This window comes from Pipra filicauda, unplaced genomic scaffold, assembly GCF_003945595.2.
Source record: "Pipra filicauda isolate LSUMZ 115617 unplaced genomic scaffold, ASM394559v2 scaffold57_size4234018_pilon, whole genome shotgun sequence".
NCBI classification, from domain to species: Eukaryota; Metazoa; Chordata; class Aves; order Passeriformes; family Pipridae; genus Pipra; species Pipra filicauda.
In genome coordinates, this window is record NW_024104731.1 from 700,930 (window position 1) to 727,716 (window position 26,787).

The 26,787-nt window shown below is 39.6% G+C and overlaps 1 protein-coding gene across 7 annotated transcripts in view; it reads left to right on the top strand.

Moving 5' to 3' along the window:
- The window catches only part of MTUS1 (microtubule associated scaffold protein 1), a 132,578-nt gene that overhangs the window by 67,173 nt on the left and 38,618 nt on the right, over positions 1-26,787 (top strand). The window contains exon 1 of one of the 7 annotated variants that reach the window (XM_027735369.2): positions 8,926-9,363. The exons of 5 other annotated variants lie outside the window; for them this stretch is intronic. In XM_027735369.2, the coding sequence (XP_027591170.2) occupies positions 9,243-9,363 (121 nt within the window). In that variant the 5' untranslated portion in view covers positions 8,926-9,242. Of the gene's footprint in view, positions 1-8,925; positions 9,364-26,787 lie in introns of those variants that run through there. One more of the 7 variants, XM_027735370.2, reaches the window with a different exon arrangement.

Consider the following 26,787-nt stretch of genomic DNA (forward strand, 5'->3'; position numbering starts at 1 on the left):
TACTTTTTAACTTACTAACTTCAAGTAAGACTGTTCATGTGCACTTACCATAATGTCTTAATGTAAATATGAATAAAAATGTTACCTCTTGTGAGATGGAATTTTGAACTGATGCAAAACTGCTTCTAAAAATGAGTAGAAGTTAGTGCCGTTTCCTTTGTCTCTGCAGCCCTCCCTGTAGAAAAAGAGGTCTATGTCTAATACCTGTGCAGTACATTACAGTGTAGTGTGGGTGAATGCAGTGGGTATTCATGTCTCATGTCTCTGTTGAGTGAGTGTTAAGGATAAGTTACAGTACAGTAATCTCTCAAACTACGTAAGCCAAGCAAAAGCAAATATCCTGTTTGGCAATTCCAAAGGTAAAGCAATCATTTTGGGAATAAAGCGTGTAAATATTTATTGGAGGACTTGTCCTGTTGTTCCATGACCCTGCAAGGGATCTATGGTCTGTTATGGATAACAGGTTCCACTTATGTGTGCGACACAAGACTGTTATCAGGACAGGTAGGACAACTGCTGGATACACGTGTAAGGTGTTATTAAATATGTTGTATCTTCTCATTCTGTGACGGATTATGCAGAGTGGAATCAGTTACTAAAGGCTATAGAAGCCATGAAAACCAAAGAAGCTTTATCAAGAAATGGTATATGCTCTGTCATGGTATTCTGTTTCCTCACTCTCATAAAGAAAGGCTGTTTTAGTTCAATAATTTGTGAGAAAATATAACACTGGGAGGGGGAATAAATTCAGTCAGGAGGCTTATTGCAAAAGTGAGTAGTTGTGCCAGTCAAGGTTAAATGAAAAAATAAGATATAAATGTAACAGACCATGAAGCTGTCTCTTAGAACAGGTTGTTAAAGGTGCGTGCTGGCTCCTCACTCAAACTCTTATACTGGGATAGGATGCTTTTACTAACAAAGTACTCTGCTTCAAACAGAAGTTGGAGGCATAGTTTAAGGTTCGTTTTATACTCCTTTCTTTCATGCCCTCAGTCATCCCTGCTAAAACTCAGAGGAAGGAGTTTTCTTATATTGTAGATTCTTGGGTAGAATAGGTTACCTTCAAAATACTTGCACTTTCCGTGTCTGGAAGACATAGGATTAATGTCCATCACACTCTGCTTGTGCTTTAACAACAAAAAAAACTTCATATTTTAAAATTATACATGATACTATGACAAAATCTGTAAACTTTCTTTAAAAATTGGGAAGACTGTTCTGAGAGCTGATGAACATCATTAAGAATGCCAAATACTTAGGTCTTCAGTGAATTCTTTCATCTAGCTGATCATCTGTAGTCTTCAGCATGGTGGCAAATTACCCTACTGATGAGGGATATCTGGTCAAGTGACTTATTAGGGCTCTGTTTCTCCTTTTGTATCTGATCAGAAGATCTTTTGGGTTTGAGTGGGGGGTGGTGTGTATTGCTTCTAGAAGTTTTTGCAAATTGTAGAAGACACTGTCCAAACAGTGTTCTTGTTGCTTGAAAACCTGAAAAGATCTTGATGTGTATGTGAACATATGTGTCCTGGCAGTCAGGAGGTCCAGATCTTCCATATTGCAGAAGAAACATTTCTGACTAGCTTTAATTGGGAATTTCAATATAGTTGTGTTGAGACTGGATTCTCAGTCTCTCCTGTTAAGAGCTTCAGCATTTCTAAATTAGTTGGGTTTGTCAGTTTTTCTGTCTCTGCCCCTATCTCCAAAAGAAAAGTCAGGAAATCCTGCAGAAAAACTTGGAACAGTTTTGTAAACTCTTTGGGGTGATGCAGGAACAAGATTAGATTCTGTATTCATTTAATGTAGTTAATATTTTACACATGGGAATTCCCAGAGTTGAACAATGTAAATTTAGTATTTTTCCTTTATCCCTTGAAAGGCAACAGTGAGATCAGGCTTAAACCTCTTTTTGCAGATATTGTACTGTGTGTTGGATTATTTTGTTGCCTTTCTAGCTGCAGTAAAAAGCCAGCTATAGTCTGTTTTTTAGATTTTTTTTTCATCCATGTGAAATAGGAGGACTGTCTGAATGACTTAATTGTCTCGTGATCTAGCCTTAAACATTCTCTTATAAACAGACAGCAAAGCTACAAGTAGTGTAGCTATTACATGTGAACCAGCTATAAAAACAGGTATTCGTTTTGCCATTTCTATATAAATAAATGGAGAATTAATCTAAATGCATGTGAATTTCAGTTACTTAATAAATGTATTCATTGGGGACATATAATGATTTTTATTTTGAAGAGTTAAGGGAATATCTGTAAACCTGAAATAGTCTTTGAAAGACAATAGCTGTTACTTTCTTGGCCAGATTTTTTCCACTGTTAACAAATAAAGTAAGTACAACAGCTGGATCTAAGGATTTAATGACTTGGGTGACAACCACTGTGCTCCAGAAGTCTTCAAGGAAAATGACTGGTGCTAATGTTCAGAGAAAACCACTCTAAATTCTGAACTCATCTGTTTTGAGTGGGGGTTTTGGGTTGTGATGTTTGTTTGTTTGTTTTTATTTTTAAACAAATGTGTTTTTTTTTCCTGAGGTAGTAGGTTTGTTACAATTGAGGACAGGATGCAAAAGCAGAGGTACATGATGAGGGGAGGGGTCTTAATGTATTCCCAGTTGGTCCCTTCAACTGTCAAGGAAGTCTATCAGTGTATTTGCATTTATCTTCCTAGTATTCTTCCCAAACTTGATGGTCTGAAAATTCAAAATTTGAGAAGGTTGTCTGTTGTTCCATGCTGAAAATCAACACATGTTCCCTGGGCCTTCAACAGGTATCTTTACAAAAAACAATGAATTCTGAAACCTTAAGGCTTGCTATGGAGTAACACATGGGCCAGCTCATTCAAGTGGTGGTGTTATTCTGCTGATAGTTTCTCAAATTGGTGGACTGATAATGTTGGGATTATTTTTAAAATCTCAGCAATGAAGACTTGATGTGAGCCCTGCCAGTTTTCCTGTAGTAACAGACAATCATTTATTAAGGCCTTGTGTAGCCCAGTCCAAATGGTTTTCACACTACAAGGTCTGTTTCTTCTGTTAATGCTTTTAAGTAAGAATCTGTTTTCTGGAGTGCAAGTTAGAAACTTCAGAGATATTTATTATTATGTAGTTTCGGACTTCTGTGAGAAACTTGCTCTGCAGCCCTGCACAGCCATACTCCAAACTCCTGGTGACACAGAAGTATGCAGGCTTCCTATGGAGGGAAATCTGTAGTTTATTTCCATGGTGTTTTTTCTGTGGTGGGGAGGAATGTCTGTAGCTCTTTTCCATGGTACTTATTTTGGTGTTTCACAGGAGAAGAACACAGAGTTTTGGTTTTCTCACACTTGCCTAAATATCGGATAGGCCAGCCTCTGTGTGACTAGAGGTGTCAGGTGAAATGGATATTCACAGATTGCATCAGCTCAGTCCAAAAGAAAATTTCCCGGTGTTGGAAGCTGAGTTCAAGGCTTGTCTAGTGTGGAATTGTGTCCTAATGGCTTTCATTTGTTAGGATTGCATTGTTAGGATTCACTACAGTTGATGTTTTTATACTGTTCTGTCTCAATGAATTTTAAAGTATCTAAATTCTTTTCCTTTTTTTTTCAGTAATTAAGAGAACAATACATTTTTATTTTGTTAAGAGACTTTAGAGCTTTGACAGACCATCAGGATCACATACCGGTAACAAACACTTTTCATTTTGTTATTCCCAAGGGAGTTGCAGTATGCAATGCCAAATTATACTGAATATGCCATCCTACTACTTGGTTCTCTCTATCTTCTTATCCCTTCTTTATCCAGTTAAATCTAGATGTAGATCTCTTCTGATGTTGTCAGCCTTTTTTTTTTTCTTTGTCTCTCTGGAGTTCCTCAGATTGTGCATGTTGTTTAATGCACTTTCAGTAAACAGTGAGTAATTGAGTTGTCAATTCTACTGAGTTTTTCTTAGTTTTGAGGTGAGATATATGAGGTATTCTAAAGCTGACTCTTAATGTCCTCTTACAATATTTAATTTTTTTAAGTTATTTTTAAGTCCTCTGAATGGATTCTTCTAGCTTTCTTCAAGCTTTCCTCATATACTTTAAGATACTTCTCAGCAGATAAAGTAGCTGCCCATATTGTCATTGGATCCTCTTGGGGGAAAGCTGACACAATACTTGAAAGACCATTAAATTGCCTCAGACATGCAACTCATGGATCTTGTGTCAAAGATGGTTAAACAACTTATACGTCTGCATGTCTGGGGTAATGGAGAACATACAAAGCCCACAGAGGTAAGCAAGACAGTGAGTTATCTTTAATGTGCTTTGTGTTCTCCTGATAAAATGTTAACATACCTTAGGACATATACTTGCCTAAATTGACCTTATTTGCAAAGTTGCTCTTCAGTAGAGGCTGTCTGAGTGGTGGTGTTGTGAGGCCATGGATGAAATACAGTTGCACTGTGAATATAAATCAGTATTGTGTGAATAAATAATTAACAGATCCATAAGCTGTGGCCCTAATTTAAATGTTTATTTTTCCTCCACTCCTTGAGGCTTGAGCTCCTAAGAACCTAAGCATACACCTACCCTATTTCTGAACAGCAGAAGTCCCTAGCAAAAAGGTTGTGAGTTTTTGTCACATCTGGCTGGATGATTGAAGCTTCATATTTTAGAGCATGTTATCCTAGCGTTGGTGACATTTTACACTGTTGTAGAGTAGCAGCTCTGTAGGATTTTGACTGAGTCAGTCTTAACAAAAATGCCATTTTGGAAGGGACATCCTGCACATGCTCTTCCCTTAAGTCAGAAGTTAAAAATTAAATGACTCTTGCAGTGTTTTGTGACTGTTTTCAATTCTGAAAGAGTGCAGACAATATAAATAACCACTGTTGCATGAGGGAGACACAGATCAGACTGATTCCTGTATCTGTTTGCCTGGGAATCCACTGCAACATTACCTTCAGTTTGACAGGCTGCTGAATTTATAATGATTAAAAGCTTCTGTGTACTAGAAAAAAACCCCTCAATTATTTAGGATTTTAGTTTCTGCTCTGAGGAAGAAAGAGGTTTGCTTTTTTCTTCAGGGGAGGATTTGAGCTTAAAATTAGTCTGAAGGCTTCAGTTTGCATTTGTTGTGGCAGCAGGTACTGTTGCCTACAGGAAGGTTAGTTTTTCAGACTGGAGCACATAGAGCAAGGTGGTCACAGGAAAGTGGAGTGGGGGCAGTCATTTTCCAGAAATAAAAATGAGGACACAGATGACCCTTTGGCTCTTAGCAGGTCCCTGCTTCTTGTGTCTCCTTGCATAAGCAATCACCTTTCAGTTCTTCCAGAAGGAAAACGTGCCAGTAAAATCCATCTGCTCCTCACTGCTCTTGCTGTCTTGTGACGTGGAGCCAGATGTCCTTTACATGGGCTTTTCAGATCTAAAGATTTAGCCTCTGATTTAGACTTTTATACATGAGATACTTATTGTGTTCCGGTGGCATTCTCAGTGATTATTGGATGTGGAAAGAGTGACAGGGACAACAGAAACACATACAGACACTGTGGACTTGGCCTCATGAGGCTGAATTGAAGAGCCTACAGATGCCAATGCGCTTTGCTCCATTTTTGTCACATTACTCATATTCCCAGGGGGCGCAGATATGCTAAATCTGACAGGGTTAAAATTGGTATAGCCCCTCCATCAATCTGATGGTGTCATCAGGTACTGATACGTTTAGCAACCCAGACCGAATTATGTGGTACTAACAGGATAGAGCCCCTTTGCTCATGTTCAGCACCAGTTCTGCCCTTGGAGTCTGAGGGAAGCCAGCAGAAAGGTGCTAGTAAATAAAAATCTGTCAGTCCTTTCGTCCTTCGTATATAATTTCCTAATTTATTCTGCTGTTTTCTGGTGCTATTTTCTGTCGTCCTTATCCAGTGTCAAGATAGAAAAAGACCTCTCTGTGATCTTCATGTTAGGCATGAAATGTAGACAGTGGATATTATTGGCATGCTGTGTTAAGCTCCCAAGGATTAGCCCTGGCTTTGTACCCTGCCAGCACCAGGCACTAGGTGCCTGTCGTGGGAATACAGACAGTGGAACGTTCTGTTTTCCTGAGCCAAGGAAACAACACTAGCAGATGCACAGCCACAGTGGAGCAGTGTACCATGGTGTGACACTGAGCTCTGGAAAGGCTACACTAGGGGAACCTCTCTGCGAGTTAAGTCTCTCCTGGGAGCTCTTTCGATGGGGATGGGCAGTCCTCTTGCTGGCTGCTGTCAGAGCTCACTGGAATTGGGTACTAGACGAGACTGACATGCAGCTATTGCTTTTGATTAGGGCTGTCAGGTCTACTTCCGCATAAGGCAGACCTGTTTCAGGTTTCTGGGATTTAACAGAATTCCAGCTCTAGAGGCTAGAAAGGCATTTTTGTCAAATCAGAAGATTTTTTACAAATAATATGATAGTGTATCTGTTACAAATAATATGATGGTGTATCTGTTTCTTCATGGCCTATTTCCATCCAAACAAAGAATGGAAAGAAGAGGCGTTAAAAATATTACTTGTGTATCTCTGTAAGAGTAGTTTTGGTCTGTGCTACAAACATTTTGATGTCCATATAGAGCTTTTATCTGCACATATTTTGCCTGGTGATTCATTCCTTCCTCAGTTTCCAAACTGGTTCATTAGATGATGTTTACCTTCTAGAGATTCTTTGTTCTAGCTCCTTTTCCTAGGAAGGAAGTTAGGTTTCAGTGGGGTGTTTTAACTTCTATGGTTTTACAGGCTAATGAGAAGTTCTTTTGATTTCTCTTGAGCACTATTGCAAGGATGGGGAGAGGTGGCAGTTTGGTTTTTTGGGTGTGGGCATTTTGTTGTTAGTTTGTGGTGTTTTGGGATTTGTTTTAACCCAGTTGGTCTGTCTCCACCTTTGTGAGAGCATCAAACTGGGATGGTGGGAGAATATTTACTACATGGAGCAGTTCTTCTCTTGGACAGATGTGGGGCCAGGAGGGAAATAAAAAGGAATTCTTGTGGGTGCCCTGGCAAAATGGTAAAACTTGGTGTGGCTGGGTGTTCAATGGTGTTTGAAGACTGGCTGTAGGCCTGGTCAAGTTCTCAAAATGCCTTAATTAAGAAAGGATTTGACAACAGTGATCTAATATTTGACAAGATGGGCTAATGAACTATCCTGAATACACAAGGCTTACTGTAGTGTGCTGTAACAAGCCTTCTGGTTTACTGCTCAGTGTCGTTTCCAAGCATAATCACCTTGCATCCCAGAAAGAAGGCGATGTCTTTGATAGTACTGTTGGATTAGGAAGGAGTCTGGAACTGCAGGCTTTTGGAAAGATAGATGAACGCACATTGCTAGTGCCAAAGCTCTTCAGACTAGAAGGAATAGATGAGGTAATGACATGCATGCCCAGCTGTGTGCAGAGGCTGCCCTGGGAACCAAACAAAAAACCCTAATTTACTGTCTTTGTACTTATATTGAATGGGTTTGTGTGGACTGAAGACGTATTATAGTACTTCAGAGTTGGTGGTACATCACTGTGCTGGGAAACAAATACTTTGGTACATGATTCAAAAACATTCAGCGGTGTCATCAGGCAGCGTGCTGTGGAGGTTGGCCGAATGGGTCTGTCTCGGTGCTGGGCTGCAGCTCCTTTGCTGTGCGTACAATGAGCTGCTTCATTGCCGCTGCACTGGCCCTCTGTGTGACGTTAGAGATACCCAGATACAGCAACAACATGCTATTTTTAGTTCTGGCTGGCTGGTAAATAAGAACTAGTGAATTTGAATTGCTATGAATCTTGAGCAAGTAAGACATGCTATTAAAATATAAAAATTAGATTTGCGGTAAAGAGAAGACAGGTCAGGCACCACTGGGATGAGACCTGTCAGTGTGATTATACTGGATTTAGCTTATACCTCCTTCAGACCGAGTTGCGTTACTTGTTTCTGGAACTGGAAAAACTGTCAAAGGGATGGATGCTGGAGAACATTAGCTGTGATTTGGTGAAATGATAGAAGTGCAGAATCAACAGAAGAGTACCTGATTTTGTTGTCTCTAAAAAGATACAAAGTCTGTGGAGAACAGCTCTTCGAGCAACCCTAAAGATGTAAGCGATGTCACTCTGTGGTCTTCTGCATTTGCTGAAAGATACTTGGGTGGTCCCTGCTCATGGCTGCCTAGTAAGGCAGCTACTGACCTCAGGCAAAGTAGTGAAATGTTTCTTTTTGCACAGGAAGGTGGCCAGTGCATGTATTTATAGTCATGGTTATTTGTAAAAAATGTGACATTTTCTAATCAGTAAAACAGTTACTCCTGTTTTCTAGTTTCTAAATTTATTTTAATTTTATTTTTGCCAGTGGCAGTGAACTTCACCAAAGTATACACAAAACTTGTGAGCTCATTAAATAGAAGAAATTTTTATATGAGAGTTAATTAAATATGGAAACAGCATCTATGTTGTAGGAATTCTTGCAGCACTGCTTGTTTGCCTCTGTTTGAGTGTCTTCAAAACCCAGCTGGCAGAGAACTGTTTTAATATGAATTAATGCCTGATTCCTTGCGCCTCTGCTGATAAATGGAAGCATCTGCAGTGTTGAGCTGCCAAGCTAAACAGAATTTCCCTTAAGCAGCTCTCAAACACTGAATTGTTCTTAGAGAATAGATGTGTTTGTGGATTTGTTAAGACTTTAAATGTTGACATAATATTTGAGTGAAAGAAACTATTTTAAAAAATGCTCTCCAAAAATCCTTTCTGGATGCAAAGCTAAAATATGCCTCCAGGAATATTCAAATAATGTCCCTTACAGTCTCCAAAGAAAAATTACATGGACTGTGACATTGCTGGATGATATATTCAGCTGCTGAGACCACCCACTTCCTCCTCCTCCCATTTCTCCTTTTCTAGCTCCCAGCCCACGGAGTCCCATAGCAGATTGAGCATCAACACTGTGATGCAGTTCAGAGGCTGTTGGTTTTCCAAGTCACTAAGTCGATTTTATTCTGAGGACAAGCTTTGTTTTCACAACATCTGGTGAGAAGAAGCTGCCAGCAGCATTTATGCTATGGGTATTTGCTTTTACTGATGTTTTGCTTGTCTGTGCGTAAGGAATAAGAGCAAAGGAATGGAGACTTGATTATTTCTTCAAGCCTATTTTCTTTAACAAGAATTGCTCACTTCTGCCAGTAGCGATTAAAAAACATAGTATGTGACAGTACATGGAGGCTATTTCTTGTTTGTTTATCTTCCAATTGCACTGAAGACATGTTATGGTCCCCGAAATTTTCCTTATCCAACATGCGCGTAAGGCTGACAGCAAAGGGGTTGCTCCGAAACATTCGTCTACCTTCTGGCTACAAGAAAAGCACTGTTATATTTCATACAGGTTTGTGCATTTTTAATATGATGATCAGAGCATGCACTGAGGGAATATCTTGTTTACTTTAACAGCAACTTATTTTTAGCAAATAAGAACTGTAGTTGGCATGAAAGTTTTTAAATTTCATACAGGAGTCTGACTTTTGAGCGAAGTGGTTTCATATTCTAACTCTGTGTGTGTGTGCACCTGTGCTGAGCTGCTTGTTTGGAAAATGGTTATTCTGTTTATGAAATGCAAATTGGAATTTGCTCTTTCTTTGCACAGTTCCAAAAATAGTATCAGGAAGTCTGTGCTATTAAATATTTATTTCATCATTTTAATGGTTATCTTCTGGGAGCACTGTCTTTTCTATATCGTGATGGGATGCAAGGGGGAAACAGGGAGGGAAGCAGAATGAATACGGGCTGTCACAATGTAGCTTTCTGTCTGTGTGAAATATATGAATACTTACCTGTAGATATGTTATCATACATGTTGTGGAACAAGCAAACTTTTGTGCCCACTTGTGTCGATTCAAACCTAAAAGGTAAAAAGTTTTGAGACATTCAAGACAAATGTGGGGGTGTTTACTTCACACCCATGCAGACACAAAACACAACAAACAAACAAACAAATTACAAAATTCTCAGCTGCATCTGACCTGATTTTCATCTTCAGTGGCAGGCAAAGCAAATAAAGCGAGATTATGGAAGCTGAGCTTTTGTTCCAGGATATACATGTGTTGTCTTGGGGGAGGGTGGCAGTTGTTTGTTTCTTTGAGCTGGGATATGACATCTAGAGAAACTGATGGCAGTTGCATGTTACATAATATTTTCTCCACTGCACTGTTTGTAATTTTCTTGCATTTTACTTAGAGGTGAGCAAGCAGCTACATAAACTAGTTTTGCAGAAGCTCTTCCTCTTGGGGATTTGCTTTCTCACTTGAATACCACCCTCTCTGCTCTTATTTTTTTGGAGTTCAGTGCTACCAGTCAGCTTTCCTTACTGTCCTGGCTTTTCACATAACAGCTTAAACCATTTGCCTTGTCATTACTTATCCTTGCCAAAGTAAATCCAGATTCTGAGTTCCTCCTGGATGATAAATTCATTTATGAACATAATACAGGACAACTGTCCAAACATAATACAGGCTTCTATTTGCAGGTTGCTTGTGTGGCTTTAAACTAGGATTTAAATACCTTGATGCTAAAAATTCTAACGTAAAGGATGTCTTTGTGCACATACCTATGTTGCTAACAATGTGAAATGTCCACGAAATACATAATCCAGGGACAAAGTTCCTAAGAGAGAAGGCAAGGGGAGATGTGTTCAGTCTTCCAAATGTTCGTTAACTGCTCCTGAACTTTGTGTAATTTTGAAAAGTAAAAATAGATTTCACTGCATATATCAAAGGAATTTAACAAGTATAAGAATCAGTTTGTTGTTTTATTTCATTTGAGCGGATGTGAAAGCAAAACCTGTCTGCAGGATGCCTGTGTGAAATACGATATGTAAAATAGATTGCAAGCTCTGTGTTCTAGTTAAGCAGCACTTCATTAAATAAGTGCTGAATAGACCTTCTGTGTGTTTTCTCTACGTGTGGTATGTACAGGCTAATGGTGCCAGATTGAAAGCTTAGACCGGTTTTTGCCTACTTTCCCCGTTCTCCTTTGTTGTCCCTGTGTCTTGTAGGAAGTCAGTGTGTTAGCAAAAAGCTGACATATAGAGCTTTGGTTAGCTAGAGCTGAATATACCAAAAAAGTAGGGCATCTGAAAACCAGGTCATATTCTGTAATGGAGAATGCAAGTATGTATAGATAATACTGTGGGTTTTGAAACAGCGGAATGCATTGAAGCTTGTTAGTGATTATTTCAGGTTCATAAAACTCAGCAGCAGCACATCAGGCAGTGATAGTGTATATCACAAGAATAAAAGGTTAATTTTTTTTTTTTGTTAAATGCCAGGAGGAGCCATATTTGGTTTTGCAGCACCAGTAGGAGTATCTTTTTTTGTAGTGGTTTAATTGGATTAAAATGTGGCTTCTTTCCAAGGTCACATAAGAAATGTGCACAATGAGCACTAGGGACTGTGTCGGTAAATAAGGGAAGGAGTAACTGCGAAAAGGAACGTCAAGGTCCATGTAGGAACATGCATATGTATGAGTGTTATGTAATGGTTTTGACATAGATTGCACTTTTAATAAGCATTATCATGGATTTCATTCTTTGCTCCCTTTGATCACAGCATAGACCAACTGTCTTGTATGACTGTAGAACATCCTTGGGATACTTAAGGCAATTGTAGAAATGTAGAGTTTTAAAGTAATCTTGAGCACAGATCAAGTTGAATTCTTCTGTTGCCACATCCTGGCTGACAGTTTTTGGTGCACTAAAAACTCAGTGAAGTTAGAACGTAAGCACTGTTGGGAGGGAGAGGAATGGAGCTTGCTTTTGGGTTTTCATTCTGACTTCAGGATATTTTGCAGCAGCCTGATGCAGTTTCTTCACAGTATGGAGCGTGGCTGGGCATACGGTTGTTCACACTGGGGTTAAGTTAGTCTAGGTTAGTCATTGCACTTAAATGGGTCCTTGGGCTGGATGTGTTTGCACTTAGACACCTCCACATGGATGAGATGTAACTAGAGTAATTCAGATATGTTGCAGTGTAAGCATGTAGTAAGCAATTCAAGGGAAGCCAAATAAAATTAGATAATTTTTTTTTCCTAGGAATGGAATAAATCCAGATGAAATTTGCTGTAAAATTTAAAGTGTTTCTTAAGATCTTTCAGCTTGTTATCTTGTGTCTAACTTTCATGACTACATTGCTTCAAGGTCATGCTATCCAGAAGTTTCTTTTCTCTTTAAATGCAGGCAGACATCAAAGTGTCATTTTTCTCAGCGACTGGAAATACAGTACACTTGCATTGTTAGCTGTATATAATGAGTGACCTCTTCAGCAAAACAAAATCCTGTAACCTTCAGGAAATACTTTACCCATCCTTTGGCTTCTAAAGCTTACTTGTAGCAAGTAACTGCAAAAATCTAAACACTTCAGAATGGCATAAACATGGCAGATATGAGTTAAGTGGGAACCAGTCTTTCAGTGATGAAATATTATATTTGCTTCCTTTATTGAACCATTTAGGATTCTTACCAAAGGATGACTAAAGTGCTGTTATGTTCTTCATGCATCAGTGGTGTGACCAAGCAAATTATCTCTGTGTAATTCTGTATAAACCATGAGAGAAACACATTCTTTTATGAATAATTCAGAATAGTAATTTGGAGTTGTTTATTTTTTCTTTTGCATAAAGATAAAATTCCAAACAAGAAACTAGTTTTGCAAGTTTGTGCCTTTTGTTCAGAGTTTTTCAAGGATTATATTCTGTTTTGTCTCAAAATGTTTTCATCCAGCCCTTCTTGGTGCTTTTCCTCTCTTTCCTTCCCCTAAGCAAACCGTACTTGATGCTCTTATCTCACTGGTGACTTCCGTTGCTTACTAAACTTGTCATTTCAGCAATACAAGTTTTAAAAATTTCTTTGCTAATAACAAGGAGACATCACAAATGTGTTTATTTGAGCAGTTGACATCCTCTTTCCGTACGATTTCTTTCCTAAGTCCTCCTTCAGATCACATTGGGAACTATAAAATTACTTCTGTGCATTGCAAAGCAGTGCTCTTAAAGGACTTTGAAAGCCCCGGGTGTTGCTGTTCATATGGTGCTTTTTTTTTCCCCCTGAAGAATAAGTGAAGAACTGGTTAATGTCTGACCATAGAAAGATACCATAGAAAGATACCCAACACACTCAACCCTATTAAGTATTCTGAATCTGAAAGCCTGATGGAGAAATTTTATACAGGACGAGTATGTTAAATATTTGTGTCACCAACCAAGGAAAAAAATAGTTCAGAACTAAAGCCAGCTTATCTGTTCTAAGCAAAAGAAGTTGAATAGCTGGAAACCATTCGTAATGGGGGATTTTGAATTTAATCATGTTCCTGTTTAAGTCAATGAAATTCTGCTCCTGACTTAATCTCTTCAAGACTGGGTACTAAATGATCCGCCTGATGTGCCTGATTTCAGTCTTAAAAGGTCATAGTTTCTGTAGGCAAGTAGGTGATAGCTAAATGGAGATTCTTATTTTCAGGTGTCAGGGCTCTGTGTTTTGGGGTTTGTAAGTACAGTTTGTACTCTGTACAAGTCTCATCCAATGGATGCATTTACAATAAGTATAAAATGAGGATAACTAGTATTTTCAAAGGAAGCCTGGATAGCAGGAAGGAACTGCCAAACCCGACCAAAAAAACCCCAAAAGAAACCCCACAACCCAACCCAACAAAAAATGTGCCAAAGTCAAAACAATAACTTACATGTGATGTTAACATTTAAACTGTGCATATATTTAATAAGGTATGAAAGTGAATGTAAATGGGGAGCTTTGCCTCCAAAAATCTTTGGAGAAAGAACAACTGGTGCGCTGTGGAAAGCAGATGCATGGTAACTTGCATTCTGTCTTCACTGTAGGAAGTGATGTTGGTTTTTGTTATTCCTTCACTTAAAGGGATTAATTATATGTGAAGGATGCCTCAAGTATTTGTCAATATGAAATAAATAGAATTGTTGCTTCCAGCTCAGCTTCATAGAAGTTAATTGGAGAGTAAATAAAAAAGACATAACAAATGATCTGTGCTAATACCATTGCATATTCTATGAGTACATTTGTTCCCACTTGATATGTCTAATAGGTGGAAAAGGTCTGGCTGCAAGTTCTATTGCTGTGAAGTAGTTAGAGTTTGAAAATGACAGGTAGCTACAATTACACTTAAAAACCTGAACAGCTTCTAAATTACTTCGGGGGATTTCCAGTGTGGTAAAACCAGGCTTAAACTTTTAAAAGCTGCCTCTACCAGTTTTGCAGTTTGTGCAAATGTATCTGTTACCATAGTAGAAATGGCTTACAGGATTCAGATAAACAAAGTATTACTACCTATTCAGTCCTTCTAATTTGAACTTTCTAAAATATAAAGCAGTAGCTTTTTTTGAGGAACATGATACCATGAAATTTCATTGCTAGAATGCAGTGTTTCAAGTATTTGCAGCCAATTGCCTCGCTGCTGTTTTGTGTTACCCTGCTTTCTTTGTTGGCACAGAGAACTGTGTTGTGTGAAGATGAAAGAAATTTCTTGCATCTCCAGTTGATTTCATCATATGTTAAGTAATGTGGAGGCAATCTTGAATAGATTGGGACCACACTTACCACTCTCACTGCCATGAATGGCAGGAGGTGACAATTTCTGTTTATAGAGATTGGCTGTTAATTTGGTGTTGTGTAATGAAGCAGCATCTCCACTGTTTTTATTATTTCAAAAAATTATAATCTCTGAGTGTTGCAATACATAGGAATAACCTAAGTCCAAAGTTGATGGATTCGATGCCTTTAGGAAAGTACTGGTGTTTCAAACAGCTTTTGACTGTTTCACCAAATATCATGCCAAAACCTAACTTATTTGGAAAATTATTTTCAAGCAGACTCCCATCTCTCCGGGCTTATCTTCTCTTCTTGCAGTCCAATGGAATAGTGTTGTTATCAGAAAGGTTTATTTTTAAGGGGAGGTTTAAGTAATGAATTTTAACATGATAATATGGTCAACTACTGCTGCGGAATTATTAATTATTTATTAGCAGTATCGCCAGCACTTTTCTAACCATGTCCACCAACAGTGCTCTTTCCCATTACTTTTGTGGGTTATGGAGTATTGTTTCTGTTCTCTGTCCTACAGGGAGAAGAAAATAGCATTTGATCTTCTAAAAAATGAATGTATTGGCAGTGTAACTTACATCTTAAATAATGTAAAAAAAAAAAATCGCATTCAATTTAGTTGTCCAGATACTCAAATGTAGAAGTAAGTAAGAAGTAACCCCCTTAAATAACCTGAGTTGTATCCGGATGTGATGTTTCTTTACAGTTGCTATTTATTAACCTTTCATTGGTATCATCTTTACTGATGTCTAGTAGTTGTAGGAAGAGTACTAATAACCTTAGTTCCTGTGTTCAACTACTGTTTAAATGTAGTTTTGCTACTTCTTGTCATGATAGTGTGATGCTTGTGCATTTATAGCAAGTAGATCTTCCTCAGGACACTTGTGTAAACAGTCTGTATGTGACGTTATGGAAATACTTCTAGTTAGGCAGGAAATAGGACTGCTGGGAACATCTGTGGTGAAATTCTTTTAGTAAAAGCTCATCTTAAAGAGAATGAGGAGTCCTTCAGTAGAAAAATCAAGTGTTACAAATAATACTCATTAACTACTTCACTTCTGTAATAACAATTTAAGACTCTGTGATATTGCTTACATTAGAAGCACCTAAATTATTAAAAATCTTATGTTTGTATTTATTACAAGAATAGACTTTGTGCTAAGCCTTTTCAAATATTTGAAATGGTAAAACAGGATTATTGGAAATGCTTTCAACAGAAGAATAAGCGAACTTTCTTACAAAGCCTCTCGCAAATTATTCCATTCCATATAAAACAGAAGGCTATGAAACTTTGCTTTTCTTAGCCATGAGCATAGGCCACTTGTATAACCAATATAAAATCATGGCTTGCTTATTTCTACAAATGTTACTGTACAATCTGCTACCTGCTTAATTTGTTTATCAAGTGAAGACATTTTGCCAGTTTAAAAGAAAAATGGTCCCCATATGAAATGAGTAGCATAACCTTGTTAAACCTGTGTTTCTTTATCTCTGGAGGGACTTCTTAGCTTGGATTTAAGGTCAAGGAAGGCAAGATGCATGGGTAATGTGCAGTGAATATTTTTCTTGCTGCCTTTGTTAGTGGCACAAGTAGAGGTGTTTGTAGTTGGTGATCTTTCACAGGAATTAACCTTACGTATAGCTTTTGGTCCTTGTGGGAAATTGTGGGTTACCCTGGTGAACACCTCAGTTGCCTGAGGTACCAGCTCCTCAAGAAAATTTCTGTAGCCTACTTTCCCCTCTCTCTCTCCCTACCCACCACTCAGCTAAGCAAAACTCTTGTCTGCCATCAGTGTAGTTGTTTGTTAGCTTGAACAGAAGAGACTCAAGGGAACATTAAGTGCAAAGAGTGGTGTGCTGAATGTTTTAAATTTCCTCCACAGAAACTGCTTGGTCTCCACAGCAGGCATGGCAAGCAGTCACTCCCTAAGGGCAGCACTAGTACCTAATACCTAGCACTAGTCGGGCAGCCTTTGCCAAAGCAGTCTTACGTTGCGCAGTTTGGTTAGGAGTCACTGGGAAGAGACGTCCCTTATCTTCCATATGTGGTCAGCGGGCAGTAGAAGGACTCTGCACTTCTCAAAGGGTGGAGACACATCTTGTGACTAATTAAAGTGCTGGGTGGTGCCCTGTTCTCTGTTTTCAGCTTGGCAAGATGTTGTCACATAGGCTGTTAGGTTGTGTGTAGGCTGTTCCCAAAACAATGGCGTGCAATTTCCTAGGCAGGTCCCTGGGGAAATATCTTTGCTGCTTAATAGCAGGAAAACTGTTCAACCTGACAGGAAATACACAAAGAGGTCCTTAACCGTGATGTGGTGACTGCCAAGATTTATAAAAGTGCATTTTGTGTGTCTTTTGAAAAGGGGATGTTCCAGGCAGCACTTAGAGCTGGTATGAGGCACTTGAGATGTGCTATTTTCTGTCTTGAACTTGCAGTGAAGCATGGAAAAGACTGAGTTCACACGGATGATTTTAACCAGCAGCAACTGAAGTGGTTATATTAAGATGCTGTTATATGCTGTTGACCAGCAAATTGTGTTTCACTGCTAGGGTAGCTTTAAAGTACTATTTCAAGGTTAATTTTAAACACATATTCAACTATGCTGGTATTCTTTAAAACATGCTGTTGTCCCCTAAAATACATCTTCCTAAAGTTGTGAGCTTATCTCTAATTTTGATAGCTGCTTAAATTTTCCTCATTCTGCTGAGACTTTATGTTAGTGGTGTTGATATATGTGATCAAAAAGGATGAATAGTACAACTGTAAATTGGAAAAACAGCTTCCACTGTGTGAACCAGCCCAGTGAAGGTGGATATGTGCAAAAACCATTTCTAGTGCCTTACAATATCAGTACTGATCTAGAGTAACTCAGTGTCTTAACAGAGCTATGAAACAGTTGTAGAAATAGATAATCCTCCACCTAGATATGGGAAAAATGTAATGGAATTTCTCTTATGTTATCTTCTAGACATGACAGGGTAGTCATCGGCCAGTAGGATGAAGGTATGGCTCTGCTCTCTTGTGTGGAAATGACAGTACAGATTAATACTTTTGTACAGTAACTCCTTGGTTATTCTTTAGTCATGGGAAAACACCAGATCTGGGACTGAACGTGAACTCATCAAATTAAGTCAATGTAGCTGGGGAGGAGCAGCCTCCTGGGTTGCCATTTGGGGCTGTGATTGAAACCAATCGATACCGATTGGAGCAAGGTCATGGTGTTGATACAACTGCATTAGCATGTTCTGCATAGCTCCTAAGAGCTCTAGAACTGTAGAATTCTAGAATTCTTGAAGGGATTTGGCAAGTTGAACCGTTATTGTAAACTTTACTTTTCTCAGTTCGAGCCTATAATGTTAATCATGCCTATATCATCACTGATTTTGATTTTTTTTAGTCCATGGGGAAAAAAGCTTGGTCTCTGAATTGTTTTATGCTCTTATTTATATTCAGAAATTTGTGACTTCTCTAGAAAGTGAGTCTGTTTATAACAAAAAGTGAGTTTGGATGTTAGCTATTTGTTTTGTAACTTGAAATTGCAAACTGCCATCATCAATTTTATGAGGAAAAGCGTTAGAATTTAACTTTCTAGTGATCTTTTGGTAGATAAAGTATGATTATTATGGATAACTTAGCACTGATTATAGTGCTTCCGACATGCTTGGAAGTGCTATCACTTTGCTTTTTAAAGAACATCATCAGTAAATTTGAGTATAATCTGGATTTGTCTTTAAATAGATGTAGAATTTCATAAACAGGAAGCTGTGTTTCAGCTTCAGAAACAGTTTTGGCACAAAGGCAATAATAGAAAATATAGTCAAGGCTCTGGAGGCTCTTAAAATTCCCACTGTCTGCCCTACTTTTTCTTCCGTAATATCCTTTAGGCAGCATTTCAGTGCCATGGTAAAGTCAGTGACATTTGCTACAGTCATGTAACATCAGCTCATACTAGTGTGATTAAATAAATAGCTTCTGAGTTCAAACTAAAAGCCATTCTGTCCTCTCTATCCAAGATAGCTGCAGACACTGCGCAAGAAAAAATGTTACATATTAATGTGCTAGTCTTGTGGTCAAAAATATTTTTTCCAAGTCTCTTTTGTACAGTTGTTTCCAATGAAAGATTGTGGTTCCTTGCAAATTACTAAGTCTTCCCTGCACTCTTACTCTGAAGGACTTTGAGTAGTTGAGAAAAAAACAGAAATATCAAATTCTTGAATCTAACAGTCTGAGCTAATGTACGTACTGACAGTTCACTAATGAACTAGTGAAGAAAGAATTACTACATTGAATTAAGGGCAGCAAAATTGATGAAGTGAAATTTAGTGATTCAGTTAAAAGTTCCAAATTAGTTCTGGGTTGGTTTGGTTTGGGTTTTTTTGCCTTTCCTCCAGCAGAGTGGACCTCTGTTAGTATATGAGCAGAAAGTGGCTTGCAAACTTAAAAGCTTACTTCTATACGCTGTAAGAGTCCTGTTTGAATTTGTTTGAAGTTCTTCTTTCAAGAATCCTTCCTACGCTTATTGGAGCCAAGTTTTATACGTAGATATAGAACTAATTTATGATGCAAAAAAATTAAGGTTTTGAACTTCTCTTACTTCTGTTACTGGATTTGTAAGTAACAGTGTCTCTTCCAGTTGCTTGATGTTTATCCCTAGCATACTTATAATTCTCGCCAGCTCTTTTGGAAGGAAGCATGTTGAAGATGACCTTGTATCTGACTTTCCAGAACGTAGGAGACTGCTGTGCATGCGTGAGAGCAGAAGAGAAAACTTCTCAGCTAGCCTGTTAGTATCTGTGTGAAATGTGGCGTGTAGAGAGGTTATTGTCAATGATTTAATCTACATGAAATCAGATCAGGTTTGAGCTGGAAGAAAATGTACCATGAAAAAATGTTGCAGAGTGTTTTGTGGTAAGACTTAAAACAGTTGAGCAGTCTGGTGAAATGCCTTTTGTGTCTAGGTAGTGTTTACCTTGCCTCAACAAGGAGTGATGTAAATGGTTTCTGGAGGCTTCTTCCAGCCCTATGTTCCTGATATTGATCATGGTAGGGTGGACTATGGTATGTAGGAAGGAACACGTTCAAGTGTTGCAGCTCAAATGGTTCTTCCTTTCTGGCTGTTTCAGACATTTCACCCCTGATCGCATGTGGGAGCTGGGATCTTCAGAAGGGCTGAAAAAGGAAAAAGGCTGTATCATTCTGGTCTTGTGTGAGGGTTTTCTACACAAATGTGGAGATGTAATGGGCTTCTTCCTGTAACACTACACACACACGCCCGAAGTGTATCCAAGAAGAATGTGGAGTTACCAAGGGATCAGGATTTGCACTGAGGAGGCAGTTAATTGCATCTGGGAAGGGTTTGGAGATAGTATGAACTAATCATGGTGCGATTCGCTGTCCCAGTTGACTCTGGGTCTTGATTGTGTAGACAGAGGCTGCAGAAGGGCAAAAACAGGCCATGTCCTGTACTTGCAATGAAGCAGTAGAGGGCACCAGACATTAAGGAGCAACTTCTTGTACAGGAGTTAGTAATGGAGAGAACAGGCAGAGGAAATAGGAAGAGAGGAGTGAGGGACATCAGTCTTCAACATCACTCTGTGCTTGTTTTTTTGGGAAGTTGTGTGTTTCGTGGATGACAAGGCACAGCTGCAACTATAAGAAAAAACAGAACTGCTTCAGGTGTTTCTTTGCCTACTCAGAGATATACCTGAACTAGAAACTTAGTTAAAGCCCTTACGTAAAATAATTGCTAGCTTCCAATATGGCTTTTTTTTTCCTTGTAAAGGTAGGGAATTTGAAGATTTAAGGTTGCCTGTGGTATATATGATGAACTTATGTAGCAAAATTTAAATACCTAACATGAGGATACTAGACTGAGATGTAGTTCACAGTCTTTAGGTCAGTCCTCATTGACCAAAGCATCAGCACACTGTAACAAATCCTCATGCAAACATTGTCCATTGTGTTGTTATCTTTGTCATTAAAAATGGATGACAGTGGGGTTTTTTAAGATGGATGAAGTTGTTTCCTTAATGTATATAGCCAATCCCTCTCATATCAAAACACCCATGCTTTTGGCTTTGTATTACAGTAAACTAGTTCTGCCATCTTCCAATTTGTTTTGTTTTTCCTCAGTCAGTGGTGTATAGCACTGTATGCGTAACTAATGTGTTAGGCTTTGTCCTAATTCAGAATAAGCTAAAATCTCAAAAAAAGTCAAGAATCAATATTGCCCTTGATTATTTAGAAAATAACCTGGACAACTCTGATGCACTGGCAGTCTAGCTGATGCATGTTAGAGTTGTTTTCTGTAAATTGCATTACGTTTCAAATTTGTTTGTTTAGTTTGCGGTCATCTCTGGGTGCATGGTAGGCTTATTGATATTTTTATCCTTGCAGATGATGTGTGACTCATATTCATGCTTGATATGTACTAGCTAGATGAAAACTTATTGATGAAGTGTATTGTGAATGCAATAGTAGGACAAAATCCCTTTGTATATTAGGTGTTCAAAACTCAACCAGTGTTTCTGTAAGATAGGCCTGTAGTACGTAAGAAGTGTTACGGGCACCATGCTGACATTGCAGGGTATTAGGCTTGCGTGTGTACTGTGCACTTAACAGGCAGACATCTGTCTCGTATATTAATTGCACACTTAAAGGAGTCCAAGACATAAATATTAAGTCCTTTGTGAAACGTGATTTGTAAAGATTATCCCTTTCAATCTTCTAATCTACTAGAAAGTTTGGACATTGCTGCTTTTAGGTGTTTTTTTTACATTCCTTCCTGCCATCATCACTGACTTTACCAATCCACCGCTACTCAGCTTGACAAAATGTGTGGCCATTTGTCTCACCCAATACTATAGCTTTGTCAAGAACTGAAAAAGAAACAGCTCCTGGTGAAATGATAAAGAAATATGTAACATTAAAACAGCATAGGACACAGTTCAGTAGTGTCTTGATCACTGGTCTTTCCTTCAAAACTTGCCCTTTAAAAAATGCACAGGCTGGCTGATCAGGCAATTGCAGCAGTGATTTTGCTTTTCTTGTCTTTTTGCTTTTATTTTGGAAGTCACTAGCAATTTGGAAGGTAATGCATTTTCTCAGATGTAGTTTGGTATTTTTACAAACATCATCATCTAGCTCCTTGTGAAACTTCAGTATAAGGTTAAGGGAGGTTTTAACACACATAATCTTCAGAAATGTGAGCAAGGCTAAATCAGCATGAAGATTCAGCATAGTAGCGGATTTTACCAGACTACTGACAAATGAAAATGTGTGTCATTAACATGCTTCCTGTAGGGGAATAAGCAGTGTTCCAGGTGATAAGTCATGCCTTGGACAATGTCCTAAAACAGTTGTACAAGCCCAGTGCTGTTTTCAGTAGGACAGGTGATATTGTAGGGGAACAGAGACACATCATAGTTAATGCCGTGGTGAAGGCATGGGTTTGGTTGAGAAGTATTGAGGCTTTAATGGATTGTTACTTTTAATAAGCATGCACCCTCAGGGAACCCTGTTCAAAGGCTCTCATGTGGGTAAGAGTCTGTTGGGGTAGGGACTGGAAAGATGTACTGAGGCTTACCTAGGAGCCTCAGTGCAGTGTCACATTTGTACGTGCCTTGCATTCCTGGCTGCTCCCGGTGTCTCCCAACTACAGGGAGAGAGTGAGAGTGTTCTCTTCCATATGAAAAGATGGCAGCGGCATGCTTATAACCAACAGAAAAAGTCCAGACCATTACACTGTTGGGCAGAGGGTTTGCTACACACCGTGGGTTATCGATTTCAAAGTCTGAAACAGTACGAAGTACGTGTTAGATTAACTGGCATCTCTCTTCAGAACCTCTTACAGGAGTAAAGGACTCCTTGCGGTTGCTGAGCCTGTTGTGGAAATTGTGCAAAAGCTTGTTTAGAAAGGTATACAGTTGGAAAACTGCCCTTGCTTGCTGTCTCTTGGTTTCTGCATTTGCGGGTTTCCTCTTCCACCCATGTTTCTGTATAAAGGATGCCATAATGAAATGGTGTTCTTGGTTCATACTTCGTTTGTTGTGTCAACAAGTGAGAAGCTAATAGAGCTGCATGCCTTTTATTATTGTGTTACAGTTTCTAGGTAGAATCATAGAATCATTAAAGTTAGAAATGACCTCCAAGATCAAGTCCAACCTATGACAGAACACCACTATGTCAACTAAACCATAATGCCAAATCCCATACTTGAACAGTTCCGGGGATAGTGACTTCACCACTTCCCTGGGCAGCCCATTCCAATGCTTAGCCACCCTTTCAGGGAAGAAATTCTTCCTGATGTCCAGTCTGAACCCCCCCACCTGCACAGCTTGAAACCCTTTCTTCTTGTCCTGTTGCTAGTTGCCTGGGGGAAAAGGCCAGCCCCCACCTTGCTACAATCTCCTTTCAGGTAGCTGTAGAGAGCAATAACGTTTCCCCTGAGCCTCCTTTTCTCCATGCTGAAGAGCCCCATCTTCCTCAGCTGCTCCTCATATGACTTACTCCCTAGACCTTTCACCAGCTTCGTTGTCCTTCCCTGGACTTGCTCCTCCTTGCACCTCAATGTCTTTCTTGAAGTGAGAGGCCCAGAAGGGGACACAGTACATGAGGTGCAGTCTCACCAGTGTCAAGTACAAAGGGACAGTCCCTTCCCTAGTCCCAGTGGCCACACTATTTTTGATACAAGCCAGGATGCCATTGGTCTTCTTGGCCACCTGGGCACACCGCTGGCTCATGTTCAGCCAACTGTCAACCAGCACCCTCGGGTCTTTTTCCACTGGGCAGTTTACCAGCCACTCTTCCTCCACCACATAGCACTGCTTGGGGTTGTTGAATCTCATACTGTTGCCTGTCCAGATCCCTTTGGGAATGCCAAAAGGCCAACCGGATGTGGCACCATTCACCACCACTCTCTGGGCTCAGCTGTCCAACCAGTTTTTAACCTAGTGGTGAGTACACCTGTCCAAGCTGTGGGCTGCCAGCTTCTTCAGGAGAATGCTGTGGGAGACAGTATCCAGGGGTTTACTGATGTCCAGGTAGACATCATCCACAGCCTTTCCCTCATCCACTAGGCAGGTCACCTGGTCATAAAAGGAGATGAGGTTGATCAAGCAGGACCTGCCTTTCCTAAACCCATGCTATCTGGGCCTGATCCCTTGGTTTTCCTGCATGTGCTGTGTGATTGCACTCAAGATGATCTGTTCCATAACCTTTCCTGGCACCGAGGTCAGGCTGACAGGCCTGTAGTTCTCTGTATCCTCCTTACAGCCCTTCTTGTACATGGGCATCACATTGTCCAATCTCCAGTCATCTGGGACCTCCCTGGTTAACCAGGACTGATGATAAATGTTGGAGAGTGACTTGGGAAACTCTTCTGCCAGCTCCCTCAATACCCTTGGGTGGATCCCATCCAATGTGGTAGACTTGTGTCTAAGTGGCACAGCAAGACACTAACTACTTCTCCCTGTATTGCAGGGGGTCTGTTCTGCTCCCTGTCCCTATCTGCTAGCTCAGAGGGCAAGTTGCCCTGAGGATATCCAGTCTTTCTATTAAAGACTGAGGCAAAGAAGGCATTAAGTATCTCAGCCTTTTCCTCATCCTTGGTAACAATGGTCCCCCCTGCATCTAATAAAAGATGAAGATTTTCCTTGTTCCTCCTTTTCTTGTCAATGTATTTATAAAACCACTTTTTATTATCTTTAACAGCTGTGGTCAGATTGAGTTCTAGCTGAGATTTTACCTTTCTAACTTTCTCTCTACGTGACCTAACGATATCCTTGTACTCTTCCTGGGTTGCCTCCCCCTTCTTCCAGAGGTCATAAACTCTTCTTTTTCCCCTGAGTTCCAGCAAAGGACAGGAACTACTAGGTAACAGTTTTAGACTGTAGGACTATTGTGGTCCATAAACATTTGGTTTCTTACCTAATAGTATTGTAACAGATGGGGAAGCATTTGACATGCTAATAGGTTTTGTTTCAGGAGAGACTTGCTCCTACCAGCATGAAACCCTGTGTGGCCAGTGCTGCAAGGTATGTGTGTGTTAAGCATGTGATTAAAACATTAAACAGGCATAGAGCTCTTTGAAGTATGTAAATACTTCTGAGATTTCCCTTTCCTTTTCATTATTGTGCATATAAAGAGATATCCTGTTCTGTGGCTAGAAGTGGAGAGTGAAAAGGGATGGATTTAAAATGCTGCACTGAGGCTAGAAGTCAGTGCTGTAATAACCTTAAGTCAGTGGATGAGTTGACATGAGAGGATAGACACAGACCTCAGAAACAGTACTTTAAACTGAATGCCTGGAATAATGTGTGATGACACTGCACTCCCCCTCCAGGATGTACAGCATTTAAAAAATATGTGCTGAAAAACCTTTTCACCCCTGCAGAAAAAGGCAGAGGGATTTCTGCTGTGTGTCTTAGTCCTGCTGAGTCAGTTTAAGCATCTAGGTCAGGTTTCACCTGCCTGCAGTTAAATTTTATTCAGTTCTTGCAACCTTCTTAAAAGCCTCTGTGGTGTTTGGTTGGTTTGTTCAGAACAACTTGAAAAGGATTTGATGACAGCTGAAATAACCTGCTGTTCCAGGACAAAGGCTTCCAGACCTTAAAGAAGGGAAGCTCAATGGGTGACAGTAAGAGTAAAGGAAAGAGATAGCTGCTGTACTTCTTTAGGAAGCCTTCAATCATCATCTTGGGCTTCAGATCATGTTGATGTAGGGGGGAGATGCAAGATGAGAAGTGCTGTTTCTCTTCACCCAGCTGCTTTGAGACAAGACCAACTAAATAAGTTGCTGGAAAAGCTCCTGACGTGCAGCATCTTAAACATTTCAGTTGGGCAGATTATCCAGGTGCAACTCTGAAAAATGAAGTCTCTGCTGTGAACTAGAACTGACTTGTGACTCACATGCTTGAATGTGAGCAGAGCAAACTGGGGCTGTCTGCACCAGCTTATGTAGGGAGGCCTGAGGCAGAGCTTAGAAACAAAACATCACTTCTTCAGGAGTCCGTGTTTGTACAGTCACCAGCCTGGACTCTGAGAGGCACAGCAGGAAGGTGTGTATTTGCCACTTACGAAGATGGATGCAGGCAAAAATTAGTTGACCAAGCTGTGGAGCTGCTGGAGGGTTGGAAGACTTCCATCCAAGTCCAACCTTGTCAGGCTCTCTGCAGACACCGTTAATTTAGTTTTGTGACTGCTTTCCCTGTGTATTTGCCTGACCTGCATTTATAGCCCAGAGCAGGAGTTTTGAAAGAATTTAGGATGGTAATTTACAGCCAGCTGAATTTCCAGGTCCTCTCAATGATAATTTATGTCCCATTGCAGATTAAACCCAACAGCTTCCTTATTCGTATGGATGTTCTTAAGTTGTCCTCTCCTAATTGCCATAACTTTGGCAATTTGTCACAAAGGCAAACTTTAAAATGACAGCCGTGAGATCAAATGGTTGATCAGTCTTTCTGTTGCATAGCTTGAATATCTCACATGCATTGCAGCAGGGGGGAAGGCAGCAGGGGAGGATGGCAGGAGAGTTGTAGAGGTTTTTTGAGGGTTCAGAACTAGCTGTGTAAAGATTAACATACAAGGTGAAGTTACGCACTCGCTTATGGGCTGGTTCAGATGTGAGACTGAGATTTGGTGACTCCTGAAGGAGAAACTTCAGAATCATACCCACAGGTCATGCAGTACTGCATCAATAGGACTAGCTCAATTAGAAGAGGAGGAAACAATTAAGCATCTAGATCAGAGGTCAGCAGTGTAGGTCTGTGTTCTTCAGGCTTTAATAAGCAGGTGGACCTTCAAGTTTACTTTAGTGCTTATTGGTGTATTTGGAGAAATTTGATCCAGCTCAAAACTCCGCTGAATATAATTAGCTATAAATGTCTCATGACTGTTAATACCATACAGGATAGATGTTTTGTAATGCTTTCCATAACTTGGTTCAGTATGTGATGTGGGATGTATTAGCAGCATTTCCTTACCTTTATTGCAATATTTTAGTTGTAAGTTGACTGATTTCATAAATATGTGTGTATATATATATACTTTGCAGGGATATAGTCTTGTCCAAGTGTTCTCTCCTACTATATATAACAGGTATTCTGTTCTGTAGCCCTCTCTAGTTTTTATCCTCTATTTTCATTAGTCTTTCTCCTTAGTTCTCAAACTCTTGGAAAGCTGAGTGA